Source organism: Eubalaena glacialis, chromosome 10 (genome assembly GCF_028564815.1).
Source record: "Eubalaena glacialis isolate mEubGla1 chromosome 10, mEubGla1.1.hap2.+ XY, whole genome shotgun sequence".
NCBI lineage: Eukaryota > Metazoa > Chordata > Mammalia > Artiodactyla > Balaenidae > Eubalaena > Eubalaena glacialis.
Window position 1 is genome coordinate 79745079 of NC_083725.1, and position 24056 is coordinate 79769134.

The 24056-nt window shown below is 43.0% G+C and overlaps 1 protein-coding gene across 1 annotated transcript in view; it reads left to right on the top strand.

The window, feature by feature from the left end:
* The window catches only part of LOC133099892 (kelch-like protein 34), a 71201-nt gene extending 53148 nt beyond the window's left edge, over positions 1-18053 (top strand). Inside the window, 3 exon segments of the mRNA XM_061203738.1 lie at positions 16126-16508; positions 16510-17062; positions 17065-18053. Of these exon segments, the coding sequence (XP_061059721.1) occupies positions 16126-16508; positions 16510-17062; positions 17065-18053 (1925 nt within the window).
* Positions 18054-24056: the final 6003 nt, after the last annotated feature.

Genomic DNA, 24056 nt, shown 5'->3' on the forward strand with positions numbered 1-24056 from the left:
TGTGCGAGTTGATAAGTCCTATCTCATAAAATCCTGTTGTCAACTCTATGCGATAATTTTATTAGGTCAATTTTATAGAAGAAACCAAAGCTCAAAGAGGTGCTTTAATGTGTTCAAAGTCACATGGCTATTATGAGCCAGAGCTGGAATTTGAATCAGGTTTTTTGACTTTACATCCAGTCCCGAAGTCCCCCTGCTATACTGCCTCTTGAACTACACTCTCCACCATCTCTCCGTGTGTTGACAAGTAATTTTCCTCTCTCCTCACTTCCACTCCTCCTTCCTCCCCCTACAGGTCTCCACCTCCCCGGCCCACAAATGCCAAGCTCACAAGTCATCTGTTTTGCCAAAATTCTGTTCTGATTTGATAAACTCTGGCCGGGCCAGCTCACTCAGCATGATTCAGCCAGAGAGAATAGCGAGGCTGCATGCTTGGCATACCCATCGTCTGAGCTCAGGCAGAATGGGCGGCGCAGGAACCTCAGCCTGACAGATGGCTCCACTCGGCTGTCTCCCCGGGCCCGATGCCAGGGGCAGCGCTCGCTCTCTGCAGGGGGGAGGGTGGGCGCCAGGTCCTGTGATTCTCACATGCGTGGCTGTGTGTGCGCGCCTGTGGTTACATATGGAGCATGCGTGGGCCAGGCTGTGTGCCACCCAGGCCGCATATTTGTATGTGGCCGGTTTGTGTGTGCATGTGTATCTGTGTGCATGCAGATGAATGGGTATGTGTGCGCCTGGCTGCGTGTTTCTGGGTGTGCATGTTGTGTGTATGCAGAGGTGTGTGTGCATTTGAATTTTGAGTTTGCATTCATTCTGGTATGTGTGCTCAAGAACGTGAAATGTTGAGAGGGACAGAGAGAAAGAGAGAGAGGACGGTCCTATGCCTTGAGAAGTCAGCCTTTTGAACGTCCCTGTTTGCGGTGGAGAGCTCCTGCACACAGCCCCCTCCAGCTCTCTCCTCATCCCAGAACTGAGTGACATGAGTTGCAGTCATCCCATTCCCCATGGGAAGTCATCCCATTCCCAAGGTGAAGTTTAAGCTCTGAACTGAGCTTCAGGTTTCTGAAAACAACTTCCTGGCTACGATTTCTCTCGAAGGTAGAGGTACTTAAATTCTTGTGAATCCGGCCCCCTCTGAAAATCTGTTAACTGGAATGGATCTCCTTTTAAGGAAAATATCCTCAAAACATATAATTTCACATATAATACAGAGAGCTGAAGGGGCCCCCCAAAGCCTACTGTGGACCTCTCTGGGGGGCAGAATTCTTAGGGTTTGGAACGGTTGAAATAGAACCAGGAGAGAGAGATTCCCTGGAGGCTAACAGTGAATAAAATTTTTTAAATGAGGGAGTGATCATTAGTGTCAAGGGCTAGAAACAAGTCAAGTAAGGGGAAGATTGATGTAAAATCATGCAAAATCAAAAGATAGAAAACTATACGGAAATATGAAATACACAAAACACTAACCAGAGTTATTACTATAGGGGAATTATGGGAGTTTTTATATTCTTTTTCACACGTGTTATCTAAATATTCCTAGACCAATCCAATGAGTGTGTACCAAATTCGCACAATAAGAGAGAATACCTGGGGGAAATTTTGGAGGCTATTGGAATAGACGACTTCCACTTCCAGCCAAGATGGCATAACAGGACTGGATTTAACCTCTTGCCTAAAATAATTATAAAACAAGACAAAATATATGAAATGACTGTTTTCAGATATTGGACAACAAGCAATGGAGGGCACTGATGCCTGAAAGTGGGAGGAAAAAAAAAGGAGTCCTAATACTAGAAATATATACTAGATAGGACTAACAGATTAGACACTGAGGAAGAAAATACAGACATACCTCAGAGATACTGGAGGTTCAGTTCCAGACCACCACAATGAAGCGAGTACCTCAATAAAGTGAGTCACAAGCATTTTTCGGTTTCCCAGTGCATATAAAAGTTATGTTTACACTCTACTGCACTCTACTAAGTGTGCAATAGCATTATGTCTAAAAAAACAATGTACATACCTTAATTAAAAATCACTTTATTGCTAAAAAAGTGTTAACCACCATCCGAGCCTTTGGCAAGTCATATTGGTTATATCAAAGATCACTGATCACAGATCACCGTAACAAACATAATTATGAAAAACTTTGAAATATTGTGATAATTACCAAAATGTGACACACAGACATGAAGTGAGCAAATGCTGTTGGAAAAATGTCATCAATAGAATTTCTTCATGCAAGGTTGCCACAAACCTTCAATTTGTAAAATGCACAATATCTGTGAAGCACAATAAAGTGAAGCACAATAAAATGACATATGAATGTATTAGTGAATTTGAAAACATAACAATAGAAATTAAACACAGGAAAAAACACTGAAAAAAATATGGAGCATCACTGAGCTACTAGAAAACTTCCAGGGGCCAAATATATGTATAATTTGAAATCCTGAAAAAGGATGAGAAGAGGACAGAAGAAATATTTAAAGAATGAATGCCCAAAATTTTGCACATTTGATGAAAGCTGTAAACCCACACACAGATCCAAGAAGCTCATGAACCCCAAAGCAGAAGAAATATGTAGGAAACACACTAAGGATCAGTATCTCAAAAATATATCAGCACTCTTACATTCATTGCAGCTTTATTCACAATAGCCAAGATACGGGAACAACCAAAATGTTCATTAATGGGATATTATTTGGCCTTAAAAAAGAAGGAAATTCTGCTATTTGTGACAATATGGATGAACTTGGAGGACATTAGTCTAAGTGAAATAAGCCAGACACAGAAAGACAAATACTGCATAATATCACTTACATGTGGAATCCAAAAAAAGTTGAACTCATAGAAGCAGAGTAGATCGGCAGTTTCCAGAGGCTGGAGAGAGGGGGAAATAAAGAGATGTTGGTCAGGGGCTTCCCTGGTGGCGCAGTGGTTACGAATCCGCCTGCCAATGCAGGGACACCAGTTCGATCCCTGGTCCGGGAAGATCCCACATGCTGCAGAGCAGCTAAGCCCGTGTGCCACAACTACTGAGCCTGCACTCTAGAGCCTGCAAGCCACAACTACTGAGCCCGTGTGCCACAGCTACTGAAGCCTGTACACCTACAGCCCGTGCTCTGCAACAAGAGAAGCCACCGCAATGAGAAGCCTGCACACCGCAACAAAGAGTAGCCCCTGCTCGCCGCAACTAGAGAAAGCCCACGCGCAGCAACAAAGACCCAGCGCGGTCAAAAATAAAATAAATAAAATTGAAACAAAAAAAAAAAGAGATGTGGGTCAAAGGATGCAAAGTTTCAGGTGTACCGGGATGAATAAGTTTTGGGGATGTAATGTACAGCATGGTGACTATAGTTAATAACACTATATTGTATATTTGAAATTTCCTAAGAGAGTAGATCTTAAAAGTGTTGTCATCACGCTCACACACACACACACACAAAAGGTAACTATGTGAGGTGATGGAGTTGTTAATTAGCTTGATTGTAGTAATTATTTCACAATACATATGCATATCAGAACATCACATTGTACACCTTAAATATTTACAATTTTCATTTGTCAATTATACCATAATAAATCTGGAGAAAAAAAGAAAACACACTAAGGTACAGCATAATACTTATACCAATGATAAAGAAAAAAGTCTTCAAATGGCTAGAGAAAAAAACATGTTGCATACAGAGGTATAAAGATAATGACAACAGATGTCTCATATGAAATGATGCAAGCCACAGGAGAGTAACATTACATTTTTAATGTGTTGAAAAAAAAGTGTCAACCTAGACTTCCACATCTAGAAAAAATCTCTCTCAAAAATAAAGGAAATCCACATTTACTATGAAGCCACAGTTATCAAGGGATGGTGGTATTGGCCATATGATGTCACTTATATGTGGAATCTAAAATATGACACAAATGAACTTATCTATGAAACGGACTCACAGACATAGAGAACAGACTTGTGGTTGCCAAGGGGGTAGGGGGTGGGAGAGAGATGGATTGGGAATTTGGGATTAGCAGATGCAAACTATTATATATAGAATGGATAAACATAAGGTCCTACTGTACAGCCCAGGGAACTATATTCAATATCCTGTGATAAACCATAATCGAAAAGAATATGAAAAAGAATATATATATGTATAACTGAATCACTTTGCTGTACAGCAGAAATTAACACAACAGTAATTAATAAAACATTTAGTTGTAAATCAACTATACTTGAATAAAATAAATTTTTAAAAAAGAGATGATGGTATTGGCACGAAGATACACATTTAGATCAATGGAACTATAATAATAGTCCAGAAGTAAAACCTTACATTTATGGTCAAGAACAATTCAGTGGGGGAAAGGATAGTCTTTTCAGCAAATGGTGCTGAGACAATTGAATATCCACATGCAAAAAAATTAACTCAGGCACTTACTTTACACTATACACAAAATTTATTCAAATGGATCATATACCTAGATGTAAGAGCTAACATTATAAGACGTCTAAGAGAAAATGTAGGAGAAAATCTTCATGGCCTTGGGTTGGGTAAAGGGTTTTTAGAAATGACACTAAAATCATGAACCTAAACGAAAAACTGATAAATTGGACTTCATCAAAATAAAAAACTTTTGTGCCTCAAAGACACCATTAAGAAAATGAAAAGACAAGCCATAAGTTAGGATAAAATACTTGCAAATAATACATCTGATAAAGGACTTGTATCTAAAATATATAAAGGGGCTTCCCTGGTGGTGCAGTGGTTAAGAATCCGCCTGCCAATGCAGGGGACATGGGTTCAAGCCCTGGTCTGGGAAGATCCCACATGCCGCGGAGCAACTAAGCCCGTGTGCCACAACTACTGGGCTTCCGCTCTAGAACCCGTGAGCCACAACTACTGAGCCCATGTGCCACAACTACTGAAGCCTGTGCACCTAGAGCCTGTGCTCTGCAACAAGAGAAGCCACCTAATGAGAGGCCTGCACACCGCAACGGAGAGTAGCCTCCTCCGCTCGCTACCACCAAAAAGAAAGCCCGCATGCATCAACGAAGACCCAAGGCAGCCAAAAATAAATAAATAGATAAATAAATTAAAATATATATATATATATAAAGAACTCTTAGAACTCAATAATAGAAAGCAACCAATTTTGAAATTGGCAAAAAATTCTGAGAGACATTTTACCAAAGAAGATAAACAAATGGCTGATGAACACGTGAAAAGATGCTCAATATCATTTGTCAATCTGTGCAAATTAAAACCACAATGAGAAGCCAATGATGTACTCACCAAAAGGGCAATAATAAAAAAGATATGCAACACCAAGTGTTGGGGAAGATGTGCAGAAATTGGAACCCCCTGCATTGCTGGTGGGAATGTACAATAAAATGGTACAACCACTTTGGAAAACAATTTTTCTGTTTCTCAAAAAGTTAATCACAAACTTACCACACAACACAGAAATTCTATTTATATAAATCTACCCAAGATAAATGAAAACTTACGTCCACACAAAGACATGTATGCAAATTTTCATAGCAGTATTATTCATAAGGCCAAAAATGGAAACAATCTAAATGTTCATCAGTTGGTGAATAAACAAAATGTGGCATATCCATGTAATGGAATATTATTATTTAAAAGGAATGAACTATTAATACATACTACAACATGGATGAACCTCAAAAACATGCTAAGTGAAAGAAGCCAGAAGTAAAAACTACCTATATGATTCTATATATATGAAATACCTAGAAAGAGCAAACTTAAAGAGATAGAAAGTAGATTAAATGGTTGCCTAGATCTGAGGTAGAAGTGTAGATTAATTATTAAATGGGCATTGGGGAACTTTTTAAAGTGATGGGAAATGTTCTAAACTTGGATTACGGTGATTATTGCACAAATCTACTAATTTACCAAATCACTGAAATTTTACATTTCCAATGGGTGAATTTTGTGGTACTTAAACTACACCTCAATAAACCTGTTTCAAAGAAACAAAGAAGAAATACTTTTGGACATAAAAAAGTTGAAAAAAGTCATTATCAGCAAACCAGCACTAGAAAAAAGGTTAAAGTAAGTATTCCAGCAAAAGAAAAATCGTACCAGGTGGAAATCTGGATCTACACAAAGGAATAAAGAGTACTAGAAATAAAAATATATGAGTGTATTAGTTATCTATTGCTGTGTAACAAATTACTCCAAACCTTAATGGCTTAAAACAACAAACATTTATCTCACTGTCTCTATGGGTCAGTCTTGGGAGACAATTCTCCATTGCATATCTGCACATCTTGTATCAACTTTGTTCCATACTATCTTTTTAAGGATGTTTGTATAGTAAAGAGCTTAGGAAGATGGAGAAGGTGTCTTCCTCCATGTCAGAGGACAGATTCTTTTCTTGTTCCATCTAATAAGAAAACGTCTTTGTCTGGGGCAAAGGTAGAGCTGGTTTGCTGGCAGCCTCCAGCTTTTAACCATACACTATGAATGTCAAAGTTGATTTCAGGATGTTTTCTCTTGTGTGCTCTAAACACAAACTTAAATAGTTACTATTATGTTATTATGCTCCAAGAAATACCTATCCCAGGAGCTGGGGGGTACAAAAATGGAAAAGATTGTCTAGTAGGAACAAGGTAAATGTTGGAGGAGAGAACTTCAAAGTAGAGAAATACACTGCATAGCAGGATATGGTCTGATAAAGGCTCTTTGGTGTGCAAGACTGTGGCTAAGTTAGCTGAGGGAACCAGAGCTTCCTGTCCCTGGGAGATGACCTGAAGATAGGATTATGCTAAAAGCTGACATGGGTCCTTGAGTGAGAAGAGAAACCATAGTGTGGCATCCACAGAGCCATTGTCCTACTGTCATTCAAGCTTAAAGGAAACAAACCCACAGACAGGTCTTGACACTGGTGATGGTGAGAACATCCTTGGGTGTCCCAACAGCTTGGAAATGAAATTTCCAAGAAGGCAGAAAATAAGGAGAACTTGTTGGCTTTATTATTTTTTATTATAATTATAAAAGTAATGTGTGCTTATTATAAAAATTTTGAATAATAGAGAATATAAAGTTGTAAATAAAACCCTTTCCCTGCCAATCCCACTCTTCAGAGACACCTAATATAAAACAATAATCCCTTGCCCTGCCTCTCCCCTCCCCATTCCCCTAAGTCTCCTTCCCCAGAAGTAACAATTTTAGATCCTTAGCTGTTTCTTCTGGCATTTATAAATCTCTGTTTTTCCTAAATAATATGTTCTTATTGCTACCTTTTGATTAATCAGTTTTAGACATAGGGTAGTGACTCCTTTTTAACAGGATTTAGCTCTCTTCACCTCCATCCCTTCTATTTCTTCTCCCCCATCCTACCAATAGAATTTTATTACAATTTTTGGTTAAATCAGTTGTCATTGTGCCTGTGCAAATGCTATTTACAATTGACTGTTGAAGTATACCAAAATTATATACTTTTTCCTACTTTTGCTTTTCCTAAAGTTAACAATTGCCTTGGTTTTTTCATATGCTTAATTTTCTTTGTAATTATTACCTATAGCTAACTCTTCTGATAAATTCCAAAAATCTTTCACTACAGTATTCCTCGTGGTCAATGGCATCAGGTAGTCTATCAGTTCAAATTTTCCTCCTGAAGACAGCCCTCTTGGAGACCTTCATTCTCCTATGGGAACTGTTTGCACTCTAGCCCTCATGCTCAGATCTCTTCCTGGGACTTTCCTTCCCTGTCATCCTGGGAATTCTTTTTTTTTTTTTTTTTTTTTTAACTTTTCCTGAGTTGGAGTCCCTGTTGCCTAGAATTGGTATCTTCCTCTTTCTTGGGTTACACCCCTATTTGGGAGCTCACAGGTACCAATGGCTTCACCAGTTTTAGCCCAGTGAGAGCCCACAATGTTGCTCTTTTGAATCACCTTGCTCTCATCAGGACTGGTTGTCCTCTACACCTAGTGCAAAGCTGTGATACTAGGACTTCTCTTCATTGTCACCTCTCAGGTGCTCTTAATCTCCTTCTTTGTTGGAACTTCTGTTGTCTTGGCTAGTATTTTCTTATTTTGATGAGAAAGGGTGATTTCAGACATGGCATGCCTGAATATGTCTTCATTCTATCCTCACACTTGATTATAGTTTCACAGGGTATAGAATTCTCAGTCAGAAACTATTTGCCTATAGAATTTTTAAGGCGTTGCTCCATTCTGTTCTGGCTTCCAATGTTGCTGTTAAGAATCCTGAAGCCATTCTGATTCCTGAGTGTATGTAACCTATTGTTTCTTACTGGAAGCTTTTAGAATCTGAAAGTACACAATGATGTTCTGAATTTCACCAGTTTCCATATATGGATATATTTTCAGTCAACGTGCTAGATACTCTGTGAGTCCTTTCATTCTGGAAAAACGAGACCTCAAGTTATGGGAAAATTTCTTGAATTATTTCTTTTATGATTTCCTTCCCTCAGTTACTCCTGTTCTTTGAGTGCCTATTATTTGAATGTCAGAATTGTGGACTTGTCCTTTAATTTTCTTATCTTTTCTCTCCCATCACCCATCTCTGAATTTTCCCCTTACTTTCTGGGAGGTTTTTTCAATTTTAACTTCCTGCCTTCCTATCGAATTTTTCATTTCTACTATCATGGTTTCAGTTTCCACAGGCCCTGTTTTGTTCTCTGAATGTTCCTTTATTGAAAAATAGCAAGGAAATTCTTCTCTTATCTCTTTGAGCATATTAATGATAGTGATTTAGAAGTTTTCCTTTTCCTGTGTTATCTTTCTTTCCTTTAAGTTACTTTTATCTGCTTGTTTGTTTTGGTCTTTATCTTTCCTGTTAGAGGTTTTACTCAGATGTTTGTTAATTTTTGACTGTGTGCTCTGGTTGAAGAAGGGACACAAGATAGATTCGAAGCTTTGAGCACATGGGTGAGGCTTGCTGGAGTTTCACTGTGGGATGATCTGACTAGGCCATTTGTCGGGCAGCCCCCCAGTGTCAGTATGCTCTATTTGTTTCCCCTTTGGCTGATCAGATCCTTCAGAAAAAATGTTTTAATCATCTGTTCAGAGGGTAGATACCTGGCTGCTTGTCTTCTGGGAGCCAGGAAGGGAAAGAGAGCTAGGAGGTCTCAGCATTCAGCTTCACTAGACATATATTTATTAGGCCACAACTGTGCCATGCAGCCCTTAATACAGGGAGTCTTCTTCTTTTTTTTATTTTCTTAATTTTTTTTTTTTTTTTTTTTTGGCTGTGTCGGGTCCTAGTTGAGGCACACAGGATCTTCGCTGAGGCATGCAGTTTTCTCTCTAGTTGCAGCGAGCGGGTTTTCTCTCTCTAGTTGTGGCACATGGGCTCCAGGGAGCATGGGCTTCTGTAGTTTGTGGCCCGTGGGCTCTCTCGTTGAGGCACAAGAGCTCAGTAGTTGTGGTGCGTGCAGGCTTAGTTGCCCTGCGGTATGCGGGATCTTAGTTCCCCAACCAGGGATTGAACCCGCGTCCCCTGCATTGGAAGGCAGATTCTTTACCACTGACCACCAGGGAAGTCCCGTTCTTCTTCTCTTTAAAAAAATCCTTTCTAGACTGAAATAACCCAGCAGTCTTCCTCTAGAGTGGAGTAAAGGCAGTTACTCAGGGGGGATAAAACATGAAGGAAACTGTAAGAATCCATTTCTTAGGCAGTGTTCAATCAATTTTCTTAAATTTATTTCTCACTTCCTTTGTCCTCAGTTCCTGAACTTTTTGAAGATTCTGTGGTATAGACCAGGTTAGTTGTCTGCTTTTCCCTCTCTATGTGTAGGATTTCGTTTCTTAGATCTGTCAGGTCAGTTTACTACTTGTCCATCTGCGTTCCAGATTCCAAATTTTTATTGCTGCTGTCTCCTTTCCCCCAACCTTGTGAATCTCTGTTATTATAAATCCCTTTACTATGGTTTTAATGGGTTTTCAGGAGGGAGTAAAATTATATGTGTGCAGTTAATCCACCATCTTTAACTGAAAGTTCTTAAACACTTTATGTTAACTCATGGATGCAACTCTGAAGGCTGGAATTATTGTCCCCATTTTACATGTTAGAGGGAAATAACTTATCCAAGATCACACAGCAGGTACAAACTCGGGTCTGTCTTAAACATTTTCTATTTATATACAAGTATATAGAACAGAAGTTGCAAACTGGAAACCTGCAGACAGACACAGCCTATAGAGATTTTTGTTTGGCCCCCAGAGGATTTTTAAACTCAGGAAATTTCGCATAAAAATCAAGTGTTTGGCTTTGCTTGAAAAACCCAAAGATAGGGACTTCCCTTGTGGCACAGTGGTTAAGAATCCACCTGCCAGTGCAGGGGACATGTGTTCGAGCCCTGGTCCAGGAAGATCTCACATGCCACGGAACAACTAAGCCCACGTGCCACAACTACTGAGCCTGCACTCTAGAGCCCCTGAGCCACAACTACTGAGCCCGCATGTCACAACTACTGAAGCCCGCGCGCCTAGAGCCCATGCTCCACAACAAGAGAAGCCACCGCAATGAGAAGCCCACGTGCCGCAATGAAGAGTAGCCCCCGCTCACAACTAGAGAAAGCCTGTGCGCAGCAACAAACACCCAATGCAGCCAAAAATAAATGAATAAAATAAATTAATCAAAAAAAAAAAAAAAGGAAAAAGAAAAACCCAAAGATCTGGCAACAGTGGACTGCATTCCAGCAGGACAAAATCAGATGGAATGGAGTTGCATCTGCTCCCTTTAAATGTGGGACCCTCTCTCTAGTTTGCTACAGTCCCAGCATGTCTTAGGCTTTACTGTAATACTCATATGTTACCTGCCTGGGTCCTGTTTTAATTTGCACATTTTATAAATGTTTAGTTAAAAAAAAGATGAGTCTTACTAGACAAACTGTTCTGAACCTTGCTTTTTCACTTAATTTTAGTAAGTACCGCTTTGTGTCTGTTTATCTGCCCCACTTACAGCTGTTGTCCTCTTACTATGCAAATGAATCAGATACACAAGTGAAGGCCTCCTGCAATCAGGTCCTTGCTATTTGAGCCTTTTTCCCCTTCACCCAGAGTTGACTGATCCAGGGATAGGCACCTAACCCAAGCTGAGACAATCAAATACTCTCCTGGGAATTTGAAACTTGGACCATCAAAATTACCAGAGCTGCTCTCATTCCTTCCCTACAAGGTTTGGTTATTCAGTAATTCATTAGTTTCTATGAATGAACTACCCCTTCCAATAAATTTCTTTTTCTTTTGCTTAAGCCAGAGTTGCATGCTAATTTCTTATAAACCCTTCTCCCCTTTTCCCTACTGATGCTGCTACTCTTTCCAAGCTTTATAAAAGCAATACTATTAACACCTTTAAATTAAAACAGCTTTAATGAGATGTATCAATAATTCACATACCATATAATCCACCCATGTAAAGTGTAAAATTCAATAGTTTTTAGTATATTCAGAGTTGTGCAACCATCATCACAATCAATTGTAGAACATTTTCATCACCCCAAAAGAAACCATTTGCACCCATTAGCAGTCATTTCCTATTTCCCCTCAATGCCCCTCCACACTTAGCCCCAGGTAACCATGAATCTACTTGCTGTTTCTATAGATTTGCCTATTCTGGATCTTTCATATAAATGGAATCATACAATAAGTGGTATTTTGTGACTGGCTTCTTTCATTTTGCATAATGTTTTCAAGGTTCATCCAAGCTGCACTGTGTATCAGGATTTCATTTCTTTTTATTGCCAAATTCTATTGTATGGATATACCATATTTTGCTTATCTATGTTTTTATTTATTTATTTACTTTTGGCAGTGTTGGGTCTTCATTGCTGCGCACGGGTTTTCCCTAGTTGCAGCGAGGCAGGGCTACTCTTTGTTGCGGCGCACGGGCTTCTCATTGCGGTTGCTTCTCTTGTTGCAGAGCACAGGCTCTAGGCACGCAGGCTTCAGTAGTTGTGGCACGCGGGCTCAGTAGTTGTGGCTCGCGGGCTCTAGAGCGCAGGCTCAGTAGTTGTGGTGCATGGGCTCAGTTGCTCCATGGCATGTGGGATCTTCCTGGACCAGGGATCCAACCTGTGTCCCCTGCATTGGCAGGTGGATTCTTAACGACTGCGCCACCAGGGAAGTCCCTTGCTTATCTATGTTGATGGATGTTTAGGTTCTTTCCACTTTTTGGCTATTATGAATAATGTTGCTGTGAACATCCATGTACAAGTGTTTGTGTGAATGTATTTTCATTTCTCTTGGATTTATACCTAGGAATGGAATCACTGGGTCATATAGTAACTTGATGTTTAACTTTCTGGGGAACTGCCAGACTTTTTTCCAAAGCAGCAGCACCATTTTACATTCCTACCAGCAGTGTATGAGGATTCCAGTTTCTCCAAATCCTTGTTAACACTTACTATATCTGTCCTTTTGATTACAGTTATCTTAGTGGGTGTGAAGTGGTATCTCACTGTAGTTTGTTTTGCATTTCCTTGATTTCTAATGATGTTGATCATCTTTTCATGTGCTTATCGGCCATTTGTATATCTTTTTTGGAGAAATGTCTATTTAGATCCTTTGCCCATTTTTTAATTGAGTTGCCTTTTTATTTTTGTGTTGTAAGAGTTCTTTATATATTCTGGTTACAAGTCCCCTATCAGATATATGATCTGTAAACATTTTCTCACATTCCATGGGTTGTCTTTTCACTTCCTTCATGGTGACCTTGGAGGTACAAAAGTTTTAAGTTTTGAAGAAGCCTAATTTGTCTATTTTTTTGTCATTTGTGATAATTAACATTTCAACATATACTCTTCCAGATATTTTCTATGTATTTGAACAAATATGAGACGATGTATACTTCATTGCTTTATGTAGTTAATAAATTGTGAACAATTTCCATGACTGTACATCATTATTGTCTTCATAGTATACATTGCACGAATTTACCACAGTCTGTTTAAGCAGTTGCCTAGAGATAGACATTTAGGTCATTTCCAATATTTTGCTATTATAAACAATCCTTGTACAAGCATCTTTACATACATGCCTAAATTACTTGATGGGTGAAACCAGGACTGAGGCATGTGACAGATGCGTGATGAAGGTCAAAGAGGAGGAGAGCTCATCAATCTTGTATTGAGTAAAGTGTAAGCTGTGTAAAGAAGACGACTTGAAGGTAAATCTGGAAAGATAGATTGCAGCTAAATCGCTGACAGTCTCAAATGTCAGTTTGATAAGCTTAGATTTGGAAAGCCATAGAAGCCTTTTAAGTGGGGTTTTGACTTGATAAGAGCCATTCGATTTCACTTTGATAGTGTGAGAAAAAAGCTGACCTCCAAAACCTATGTTCTAGAGAAATTGGAGGAAAACCAAGAGATGCTAGTATCATAGCAGGCAGAAGAGAAGAAGCTTCAAGAAGGGAGTAGCCAACTAGGTCATATGATACAGAGAAATCAAATTACATGATTTAGCAATAAAAGAATTGTGCCATTTGCCTGAGTAAAATGTCAGTGGAGGGACTTCCCTGGTGGTCCAGTGGGTAAGACTCCGCCCTCCCAATGCAGGGGGCCCGGGTTCGATCCCTGGTCAGTGAACTAGATCCCGCATGCATGCCGCAACTAGGAAGTCCGCATGCCACAACTGAGTCCACATGCTGCCACTAAGAAGTCCGCATGTCGCAACTAAAAGATCCCGCATGCCGCAATTAAGACCCGGTGCAGCCAAAATAAATAAATAAATAGATAAATATTTTTTAAAATGTGGATAGAGAGAAGAAGTCTGAGAGCTAAAAGTGTGTCAGAAGTAAAGTAATTCTTTTAAAAAAAAAGCACACAGGAGGTGAGGAGGTAGAGGCAGTAAATGTATTAGTTAGGTTAGGCTATGCTGTAACGACAAACCACCCCCAAATTTCAGCACCTTATGGTGTTTCTTTCTTACACCCTATGTATTGGACGGACTGCTCTACACTGTCACTTAGGAGCTCAGAGTGATGAAGGCTCCATCACCTTGACGTTGTAACTTTTGGAAGACAGAACCCCCTCTACAATTGCCTCAGCCATTGAAGAGCTCACTGGAAGGTCACATGCCAGCTACTCTATGCTTTGGTCCAGAATGAGATACCAGACCCAGTCAAGAAGCTGGGGAATGTGGGGAGTACCTGGAATATGTGGTGAGCACCACTATCCCTGCTACAGGCAGTGTAGACTATATAAAATTTGTTATAAAAGGGAAGGAGAGAGATAAGGTAGTAGCTAGGGTGGCAGGAGGTGAGTGGATTTTGTTTTTTGTTTTTCTGATTGCAAGAGAATTGAGTTTGTTGACAGGACAGGAGTTGATAAGCAATGGAGCCTGCTACTGGTCCTGGAGAAGGTGGAAGGGGGAACGATGGGCTTCAGAAAGAAGACCTGGCCCTCTTTCTTTGAGATTGGCAGGAAGGAAGGGAAGGAAGTATAATTAGCTTATATGTGGGTGCATGAGCAGGAAACTGAGGAAGTTCACACCTGATATTTTTAGTTTCCTAAGAAGTAGGAAGCAAGTCAATTGCTAAAAGTGTGCTATTGGTGATACTGGTGGGAGGAATCAGAAGCAGGTTATCAGCATTTTGGAGTTTGGAGGCTCTTAAATCTATCTCCATCAGCCCTTGAGTGGACAATTACAATAGCTTCTTATCTGGTTTACTTACCTGCACTCAACCCTGTTAACATACTACTAGTGGGTTGACCTTTTTTAAAAGACACGGCAAATCAGATGATGCCATCTTCTGCATAAAACCCTACAGTGGTTCACAAATCCTTAAAATGGCCCAAAGATGTGACTCACGTTGACTTTTCCAACCTTGCCCTCAATCCCCTTCATACACTCTCACAAGGTCCCCTTTCATTCACTTCGTCCTCTTGTCTCAGGCCCTTCACAGATACCCTTCCCACTACTTGGAAAGCCCTTCCATTCTGCTTCTGCTCCTTTCAGTAAGCTAATTTGAACTCTTCCTTTAGGCCGGAAATTAAATGTCACTTTCTCAGGGAGACCTTCCCTGACCCTTCAGACTAGGGTACCTCTTCCTATAGTATGCTCTTGTACTTGCAGTTTTTTCCTTTGCAGCACTCTTCACAACCGTAGTTATATGTTTGTATATAGTGGACAAGGTCTCTCTCTTCCTCTAGACTATAATTCTATGAAGGTAGGCACTGCGTCTGCTGTTTCTGTCTACTGTTATATGTTTAACATGTAGCACATTGCCTGGTGTATAACAGATGATAAATAAATCAGTTTTGTTAATTAATGAATTCATATCTATTGTGACGAGATGACCAAGGTTGCAATACCTCTGAGAGTCTTGTCAAGGATAAAGACCACAGAATTGCTTTAGACCCAATCTCTGTGATTGAACTCAGCACCGCAGGTATAGAGGTGGAGAAAGCAGAAGGTTGCACTGATATAAAGTTTAGAGTTTTCAAAAGAGGTATGATGGAAGAAGGAGGATAATGCTGGCTTGCATGCTGTGCTCTAAAATCTAGGCAGAGTAGGGAAGGAAGGGAAGTATTAAGGGAAGTGATGGACTTGGGAAGACAGAAGCCTGGTGGTATCCTGGATGCCAAGGGGCAGGTGCGGTGGGGTAAGAGTGAGAGAGCTAGGGAGCCAGGAGATGACAGTCAGGGGGTTAGTATACTAGATCTTAAGATCCCTAAAGTGGAGTGGCTCCAGATCTAGAGAAGGCCCAGGGTATAACCGTGGTGTGAAGTGGTGGTTATTGTTGCCAACACTAAGGAAGAAAGAGGCTAGGATGTTAAATGGCTTCACGTGGTACAGTCATCTGGGTGATGGCAGGACTTGAAGTAGAGAATTTAGGGACAGAGGTGGTCAGAAGGTAGCATAAATGGCATGAGCCTCAAAGACAGGCCCTCCCCTTGTTCCTTCCATCCTTGGATCACTCATTCAAGAGTCGAGGCCCCAGGACAGAATGTCTGATGGGCTGAGCTGGATGGCATAAGCCTCGAAGGAGAAGTGAATTTTGCATGTGATAGAAATGTGGTGGTAGGTTAGTGTCAATGGGGAATGACGAGGCTGCCAGTGGAGGCTCCAGTGGAATATGTGAGGTATCTTCTAGTCAAGAGACTGGAAGAGGGGCTTCCCTGGTGGCGCAGTGGTTAAGAATCCTCCTGCCGACTTCCTGTCTTACTGCAAAGCTCATGGCGGCGCGCTGCTCACTGGCTACCAGGCACTGCGCACCGAGGGCTTCCTGTGCGACGTGACCCTGGAGGCCGAGGGCAGCGAGTTCCCGGCGCACAGGTCGCTCCTCGCGTGTTCCAGCGACTACTTCAGGGCCCTGTTCAAGAGCCACACCCGGGAAGCCCGGGCGCCCGTGATCCACCTGCATGTGCCGTCGGCGGCCGGCCTGCAGCGCCTGCTGGACTTCATCTACACCGCCTGGCTGCCACTCTCCATGGACACCGTGGAGGACACGCTGGAGGCCGCCAGCTACCTGCAGGTCACCGAGGCCCTGGGGCTGTGCGGCTGCTACCTGGAGCTACCAGCTAGGCCCGGAGAACTGCTGCTTCACCGCCAACGTGGCGGCGTGCTTCGGCCTGGTGCACACACTGCGCGCTGCCGAGCGCTGCATTGTGAGCCACCTGCGGGAGCTGCTGGCGCGGGGCGCGGGCCCCGCCAGGCTGCTGGAGCTCAACCCCGCGTCGCTGAGGGCCGTGCTGGGTGCCCCTGACGTGGCGCGCGTGCCCGAGGCCCGGCTGCTGGGCCTGGCCCTGGCCTGGCTGCGGCAGGAACCTGAGGCCGAACGGCTGGACCACTGCGCCGCGCTGCTCGAGCGCGTCCGCTTCGGCCTGGTGCCCACCGACGTGCTGCGGCGCGTGTACTCGGGCTCCGGCCTCACCCTGCCCTCCCGGGTCAAGGGCCTCATCATCCAGGCCCTCAACTACCACACGTCCCCCTCCCGCCAGCCGCTCATGCAGGGCGAGCAGACCAGCGTCCGGAGCCCCCAAACCCGCATCTTGTTGGTCGGGGGGTGCAGGGGGCGGGAGGTGGTGACCGAGGAGGTCGTGGTCCCCCGGCGGGCAGCCAGGGGGAGGGGCCCGAGGAAGAGGAGGAGGAAGAGGAGCAGGTGGAGGAGGAGGAGGAGTGGGAGCTTACCCAGGACGTGGTGGCCTTTGACGTGTACAACCACCGCTGGCGCAGCCTCACGCGGCTGCCCGCTCTGCTACTGGGGCACAGCGTGTGCGCCGCGGGCAACTTCCTGTTCGTCCTCGGCGGGGAGAGCCCGTTGGGCAGCGGCTCCTCCCCCACAGCCGACAGCCTGCGGGCGGTCACGGCCCAACTGCACCGTTATGACCCGCGCTTTCACGCTTGGACGACTGTGCCCGCTATGCGGGAAGCGCGGTCCCATTTCTGGTGCGGCGCCGTGGGCGAGGGGCTCCTGGCCGTCGGGGGCCTGGGCGCGGGCGGCGAAGCGCTGGCTTCAGTGGAGATGTACGACCTGCGCCGGGACCGCCGGATGGCGGCCGGGGCGCTGCCGCGGGCCCTGTACGGCCACGCGGGGGCCGTCGGGAAGTGCGGCGTCGTGTACGTCTCCGGGGGCAAGGCGGGGAGAGGCGAGGGCGCCGCGAGCAGCCTCCGGGACGTGTTCTCCCTGGGCCCCGGGGAGCAGGCGTGGAGCAAGAGGGCGCCCATGGGCACGGCCCGCTTCGGGCACCACATGGCCGCACTGCGCGGCGCGGTGTTCCCCTTTCTGGGGCGCTACGAGCCCTTCTCCGAAATCGAGCGCTAGGACCCCGGCACCGACCAGTGGACTCGGCTGCGGCCGCTACCCTACGACCGCTTCTGCTATGGGCTGGCCGTGGTGGTGGAGACGGTGCTGCTGCTGGACTCACGCCAGGTGCCTACCCGCAACGTGGTGGGTTATGACCTCGACCTGGACCGCTGGGAGGACACTGGCTGCGCGCTGCCTTGGGCCTGGAGCGGCCTGCAGTGCGCAGTGCTGCAGTTGGCCGAGCGTGGGGACGAAGAGAGGGAGGGAGAGCCCGGAGAGGCGCCAGATTTAGTGCTGGGCTTAATGGGTTAGTGAGCAAGTCGCGCCTGACCAGGCTTACAGAGCAACCCGTGCGTGGGCTTTTCCTTAGGCTTGGCCAAAGAGGAACATTTCCCCTTACTCTGAGAATGGGAGACAGGACGGGTCAAATTTAGAAGGATATATGAATCACCTTCATTGAACTGGGGATTTCTAGAAATTCTCATGCTGGGCTAGAGATGGACTTTGAAAATAAAACATGACCCTATTTTCCCTCTTGTAGTTAGTGTTTCCCAGGCGCTAAACAGTGATTACTTTTGTGCCAAACAGCCAAAAAACGTACCATAAGAAGTTATGTACCAGAAAACTGTTAGCTATAAAGACTGTAATAAATGGTTCTAGAAGATGGCATTATCTGAATAAATAAATATTTATCTGAATAGTGAAGGGAAAGTGCCTTGGTTAAACACATGCAATCATTGTAGGGAGAACTATGATTTTATGATCCAGAATCATGGTTATAGTTCTGCTCTGATGGTTTAATATAGATATGGAACTGAGAGGAAAAAAATCTCTAAGAAAGCACCATTTCTTTTTGAGAAAATAACCTAGGTTAAGTTTTTCTGTACTTCATCCTTACTTACCCTAGTCTGCTTTTGCCCTGGCTTTTGGCAGCTCATTGGTTTTAAGTTTTATTTCTGCAGCCCTTAGCCATAATAATCAGGCTTCTTTGGTTTAGTGGAACACCTAACAAAAATAAATCAAAACCCTATTTCGTTCATCCTCTTTAAATGTTCATTCTGCAGACATGCTGTAGGTAATATTTGTAAAAAAAATATTTTTTAAGTTTATTTTTAGTGGTACCCCCCCACCCTCTGCCCCACATTCCCAGAAGAATCACAGAGAAACTAAAGAGGAGTAGGTGAAATTTTAAAGTTCCTGTCAGGTAAATGGGAAACCAGCTTGATTTTGCAGGATCTCAGGGAAGATTCTTGTATACACTGGACAGGTGCTTCTTCTGGCTTGTACCACCAATGGAGTGACAAAGTTAAAACTTGTAACCCGAGGTGGGGTGGCGGGGTGGTGGCGGCTGTGTGATTAGGTCACAAAGAAATGTGATGAGGACTGCATGAATAAAATAGGTGCTTTATAAGGAAAAAAAGAAAAAGAAAAAAAGAATCCTCCTGCCAATGCAGGGGACATGGGTTCAAGCCCTGATCCGGGAAGATCCCACATGCTGCGGAGCAACTAAGCCCGTGCGCCACAACTACTGAGCCTGCGCTCTAGAGCCTGTGCTCTGCAACGAGAGAAGCCACCACAATGAGAAGCCTACGCACTGCAATGAAGAGTAGCCCCACTTGCCGCAACTAGAGAAAGCCCGCGCGCTGCAACGAAGACCCAACGCAGCCAAAAGTAAATAAATAAAATAATTTATATAAAATAAATAAATAAATGCATATGTGAAAAACTACAGTGAAATTAAAAAAAAAAAGAGACAGTGAGACTGGAAGAGAACATAGAGGAGGTGTGACCTTGAGGGAGAGCCAAGTTACCACTTAGCAAGTTTTCTTTAGATGAAGAGAGTAATCTGCCATGAACTCACAGTTTATAGGAGAGGTTTTCGTCTGTTTACTTGTTTTCCAACAGATTGAGGGTTGTTCCAGCAGTGAAAGTAAAAGTAACAACATGTAATAAAGAGAGGGCAGGCTCTGGGTCAGAGATCAGAGTTCCATTTCTTGCCCCATCGCTTACTTGTTGAGCATCCTTAGCCAATTTCTTCACCTCTTTGAGCTCAGTTTTCGCATTTGCGAACTGATAAAAGTCATAACCAGCTTACTATGAGGATCGAATACAGAATTGGATGCAAAACTGCATTGCAACCTGTAAAGTGTTGCCCACATGTGAGTTGTTATTATCATTATGGTACAGTGAGTTAATGGTAGCCTGTGGACAAAAGTTCTTTAACTCTTGACTCTCACCTTAGAACAGTGTGGGAGGAAGGTGGGGCAAAGGCTCTCTCCATTTTACAGGTTCATCTATTCAGGAAACCTCACTGAGTGCAATCCCATGTTAGTTACTGAGCTGGAAAGGGATAGTAAGATGAATCAGACACAATCCACACCGCTGGAGTTCATAGACTAATGCAGGAGACAGAGCGGTAACATGCCGAGCTGTGCTATGTGGTGTAATATTGGAACAGAGAGTGTTGTGTGAGCACAGAAGAAAGAACAACTAGGGAGAGCCTGAGAGAGCTCTGTAGTAGAAGTGGCATGTGAGCTGGGCATGGAAGATTAAGCCAGAGAAGAGGATATGCCACACCAAGTAAGTTAGTGGTGGAAACCCACATAGAACCCAGGGCCACAGACAGGTAGTTGCATGCCACCTCCCCAGTGCTCTTGGAAAGGGAAAAAAAGCCTCTTTGGTCCCACAGAGGAGCTTATTCTCTGCTTTGCTAAGGCCCTGGCTGCCATGGGAACAACATCATTTTTGCTTAGTCCCTTTGCAGTTTGCTGTCAACAACTTACTGTCTGGGTGCAAAGGCACAGCTCAGATCCCCCAGATATGAGGCATCATGCTTGTTTCCGCCTCCTAGCCTCTTCCCAATTGTCTGATGATGCCTGTTACTGGCTGACTGCCCTGCCTTACATGGAACCAATGAGAGGCCAGCAGGTCAACTTGTGAGCAGTTCTCCCAGGAAACCAGCAGGGCTTTAAAGGAATCATGACTTGTCGCACACCCCATCTCCCCTCACTGTTTCCTTCAATAACCTTGAGGAAAAACCAGATCCTGTCTGGTTCCCTTCCTCCTCAATCCCTTAGTTCCCAAACTCTGATGGTGCCCTTCTCACTTTCTCAAAGGGCATTGGTGAGGACCAACCTCATTCCCAGAAACTTGGGCCCTTGTCATGCTTAATAGCCAACAGTAATAAAAACCATGGCCTATCTATTTTATAGATGACGAAACTGAGCCTCAGAGAAGGTAAGAGGTGAGGGCCTTAGGATGGGGGAGCTCTGTTGGAAGGACACCGGAACATGGGACCTGGACTGCAGCCTAAGGCATGAGAATAATGACAGCCAAATTTTGGCTGTCCAGCATCCATTTCCTCCTAACAGCACCTTGATTTCTGTACACACTATATGCAGCCTTGGTGGGAGTGGACATCCAGATGCCTATCTCCACTCCAGTCACTGAAGGGCTACAGAGTTCTACCCTGTGAGGTTGAAGGGAAATAGTAGAAGTTATCTTCCTGCTGAGACTAGCACCACACCTAGCCAACAGTATCTGCTCAGCAGATGTCATTTCTTCTTCAGCTGTCTGTTACTTATTATCCGTTTGGTGTTAGGCAAGTCACTTAACAGTCTTTACCTCAGAAATGATGTGTGTAAAATTTACCAGCATTCCTAACCTGTATTACCTACTATGATTGACATAATTATAACTTTATTAGCTCTCAAAACTGTGAATGAGTTGAATCAATTGTGGTATATCATCAGCGTGACCAAAACTAAAGTAATGTAGATGCAGACATTGACTTGTTGATATAGAAATTTATATCATTTATATGAAAAGGTCACATTATGATCATTTTTTGAATAAAATAAAGATATAAATGAATACATATCTGAAACGCTATATCCCAAAATGCTAACCAGAATTTATCTCTGGATGGTGAGACTGTGGACAATTAAAAAAAATTTTTGCCTTTCTTCACTTTCTATCTTCAGTGAGCAGACATTATTTAGCAGTAATTAATTTTTAAGTTAAAAAAGGCCATCACTTAGGGGAGAATCAAGGACTCTGGCTTGATTTCAGCCAGGGGCAAATTCAAGGGGGTAGGGCAAGGCAGCCAGTTTCCATGAAATAGATATGGATTCAGATTGGCAGTCACAGCATACTTCTGGACGGCACACTTCTGGTTGAAAGGAAGGTCTTGGGCGTGCCTAGATGCAGAATCCAACCCTCTGGGGGAGCTGGAGACCCGAGTTCAGAGAACAATTTTTGTCTCTCCCCTGTCTATCTCTCCTACTGCATCTCCACCATTTTATCCCTCTGTTGCAAAAAAAGAAAAAAAAAATAGCCATTTGGTTCCTCAGATATGCCAAACTCATTTCCACCTCAGGGTCTTTTAACCTCCTTACTTCTCTGAAAACCCTTCTAAGTTACCCTCCATCTACCAGCCACTATCTATCCCATTAGCCTATTTATTTCCTTCATAGCACTTATCCACTCTGAAAACACCTTATTTGATTGTTGTCACAAAAATGTAAGCTCATGAATGCAAAGATTTGTCTGGCTTGTTCACCATATACAAGTTGTGACAAGAATAGACTTGCACAAAGTAGGAGCTCATCAAAATCAAAACTCATCAGGGAACAAAAATATTAAGCAGGGAAACTGAGGCAGAAATCCAATTGTGCTACTGGGATCCAGGAATGTGGAGGGTCAGCAATTGTGAGTTCACCTTTTGGGGCTGGATTCAGAGTCAGGAATATAAGGAAATCAATACTATTTCCTTTGCAAAAAGCAGTTATCATGTTAAAAGAAAAAAATGAAAGGGTGATGACACTTCCAGGGGAATATGACACAGTCTGTATGTATGAGTTTATTGGAAGTCTGGCCTAATGAGTAACTTCCTGAATGATATGAAAAGTGATGAGGCTTGTGGCATTCTGGAAAAATTTGACACAAATTGTGCACTAAAGCAATTCCATGGAATGATGTTTGATAGTTTAAATGGTCACTTCATTTAAAAGGTTTTGGCCTGAAGTTATGACAACTGAAAAATTTTCACACACACCAAAATTCCTGGTATATAGCTGTAACTCAGCTTTTCTGGGACGCAAAGAAGCAGGTAGCTAGAGTTCTATGCCACACCCTCTGTGAACAAGTAGGACAAATGAGGAGGGGGTGCATAGGGAAGAGTTGAGACTTATTTGACACCTTTTACATGCCACATACTAACGGCATGAAGTTTCTCATTTAATAACCCTGCAAGGCAGGCATTATTTACTTCCATTTTCAGATGAAAAAAATTAGGCTGAAGCAGGTTGACTTGCCCAAGATCACAGTAAATAAATTACAGAGGAAAATCTGATTCCAGGTTTATTTGACTCCAAAGCCTGCACATTTTCTACTACACTTGCCTCCCTAGCATTCCTGGAAATCCCCTTGATGAAATGTATTGCTCATCTTTAAAAATAAAAAAAGAGAGAGAAGGCAATAATATGGCCTAAAAGGAGGCAGGAAGTAACATGAAAAACTAAGCAACCCACAAACTATTAGGCTGAATCAAATGACATTGCTATTATTTGATTTTTGTTTTTTAAGCTCATAAAAGAGGCAATTTCACATGGTTCAGCCCCATGGTATATGTGCTGTGGATGAAGATCACAATGAAAATACTATTATAACCACTCTGTCACTCATTTGTACACAACTTTACATATTACATTTTATTGCAATTTCAGTAACCCTTTCAGATGGGTAGGGTAAGGATAATCATTCCCATTTTATATACGAGGAAAAGCAGATTTGGTAACCCAGCCTGCCTTACTGGAGCAGCATTTGCCCTTAGGCAAACCTGTAACTTTTTTTTTTTAAGGCTTCTACCTGCCCCCACGCTGTCCCACCCTCCACATCTTATTATGTCAAAATAATTTTTGATTTGACTCTTATGACAGGCTCCTAACTGGTCTCCCATGACCCCAATCTATTCTCCAAACCGTAGCCAGAGGTTTTTCTAAATGCAAATCTGATAGTTTTACTTGCCTTCTTAAAACCCTTAGTACTTCATTCTCTACAAGATGACTTTCAAATGCCTCAGCCTGGCCTTCATGATCTGACCCTTGTCTACTATCTCCAGTCTCACCGTCTGCCCCCAACACACCCTATGTTGAGAAGAACCCGCCTCTCTGTGCTATGCACTTCTGTGACTTATCCAATTGTTCTGTGGCTGGAATGGCCTTCCTTCTTCCCCATCCCTTATCTGACATTCAGCATGGAAATTTATGCTTTTCAAGGCTTAGTTCAAATGTCATCTCTTTGTGAAAACTATTT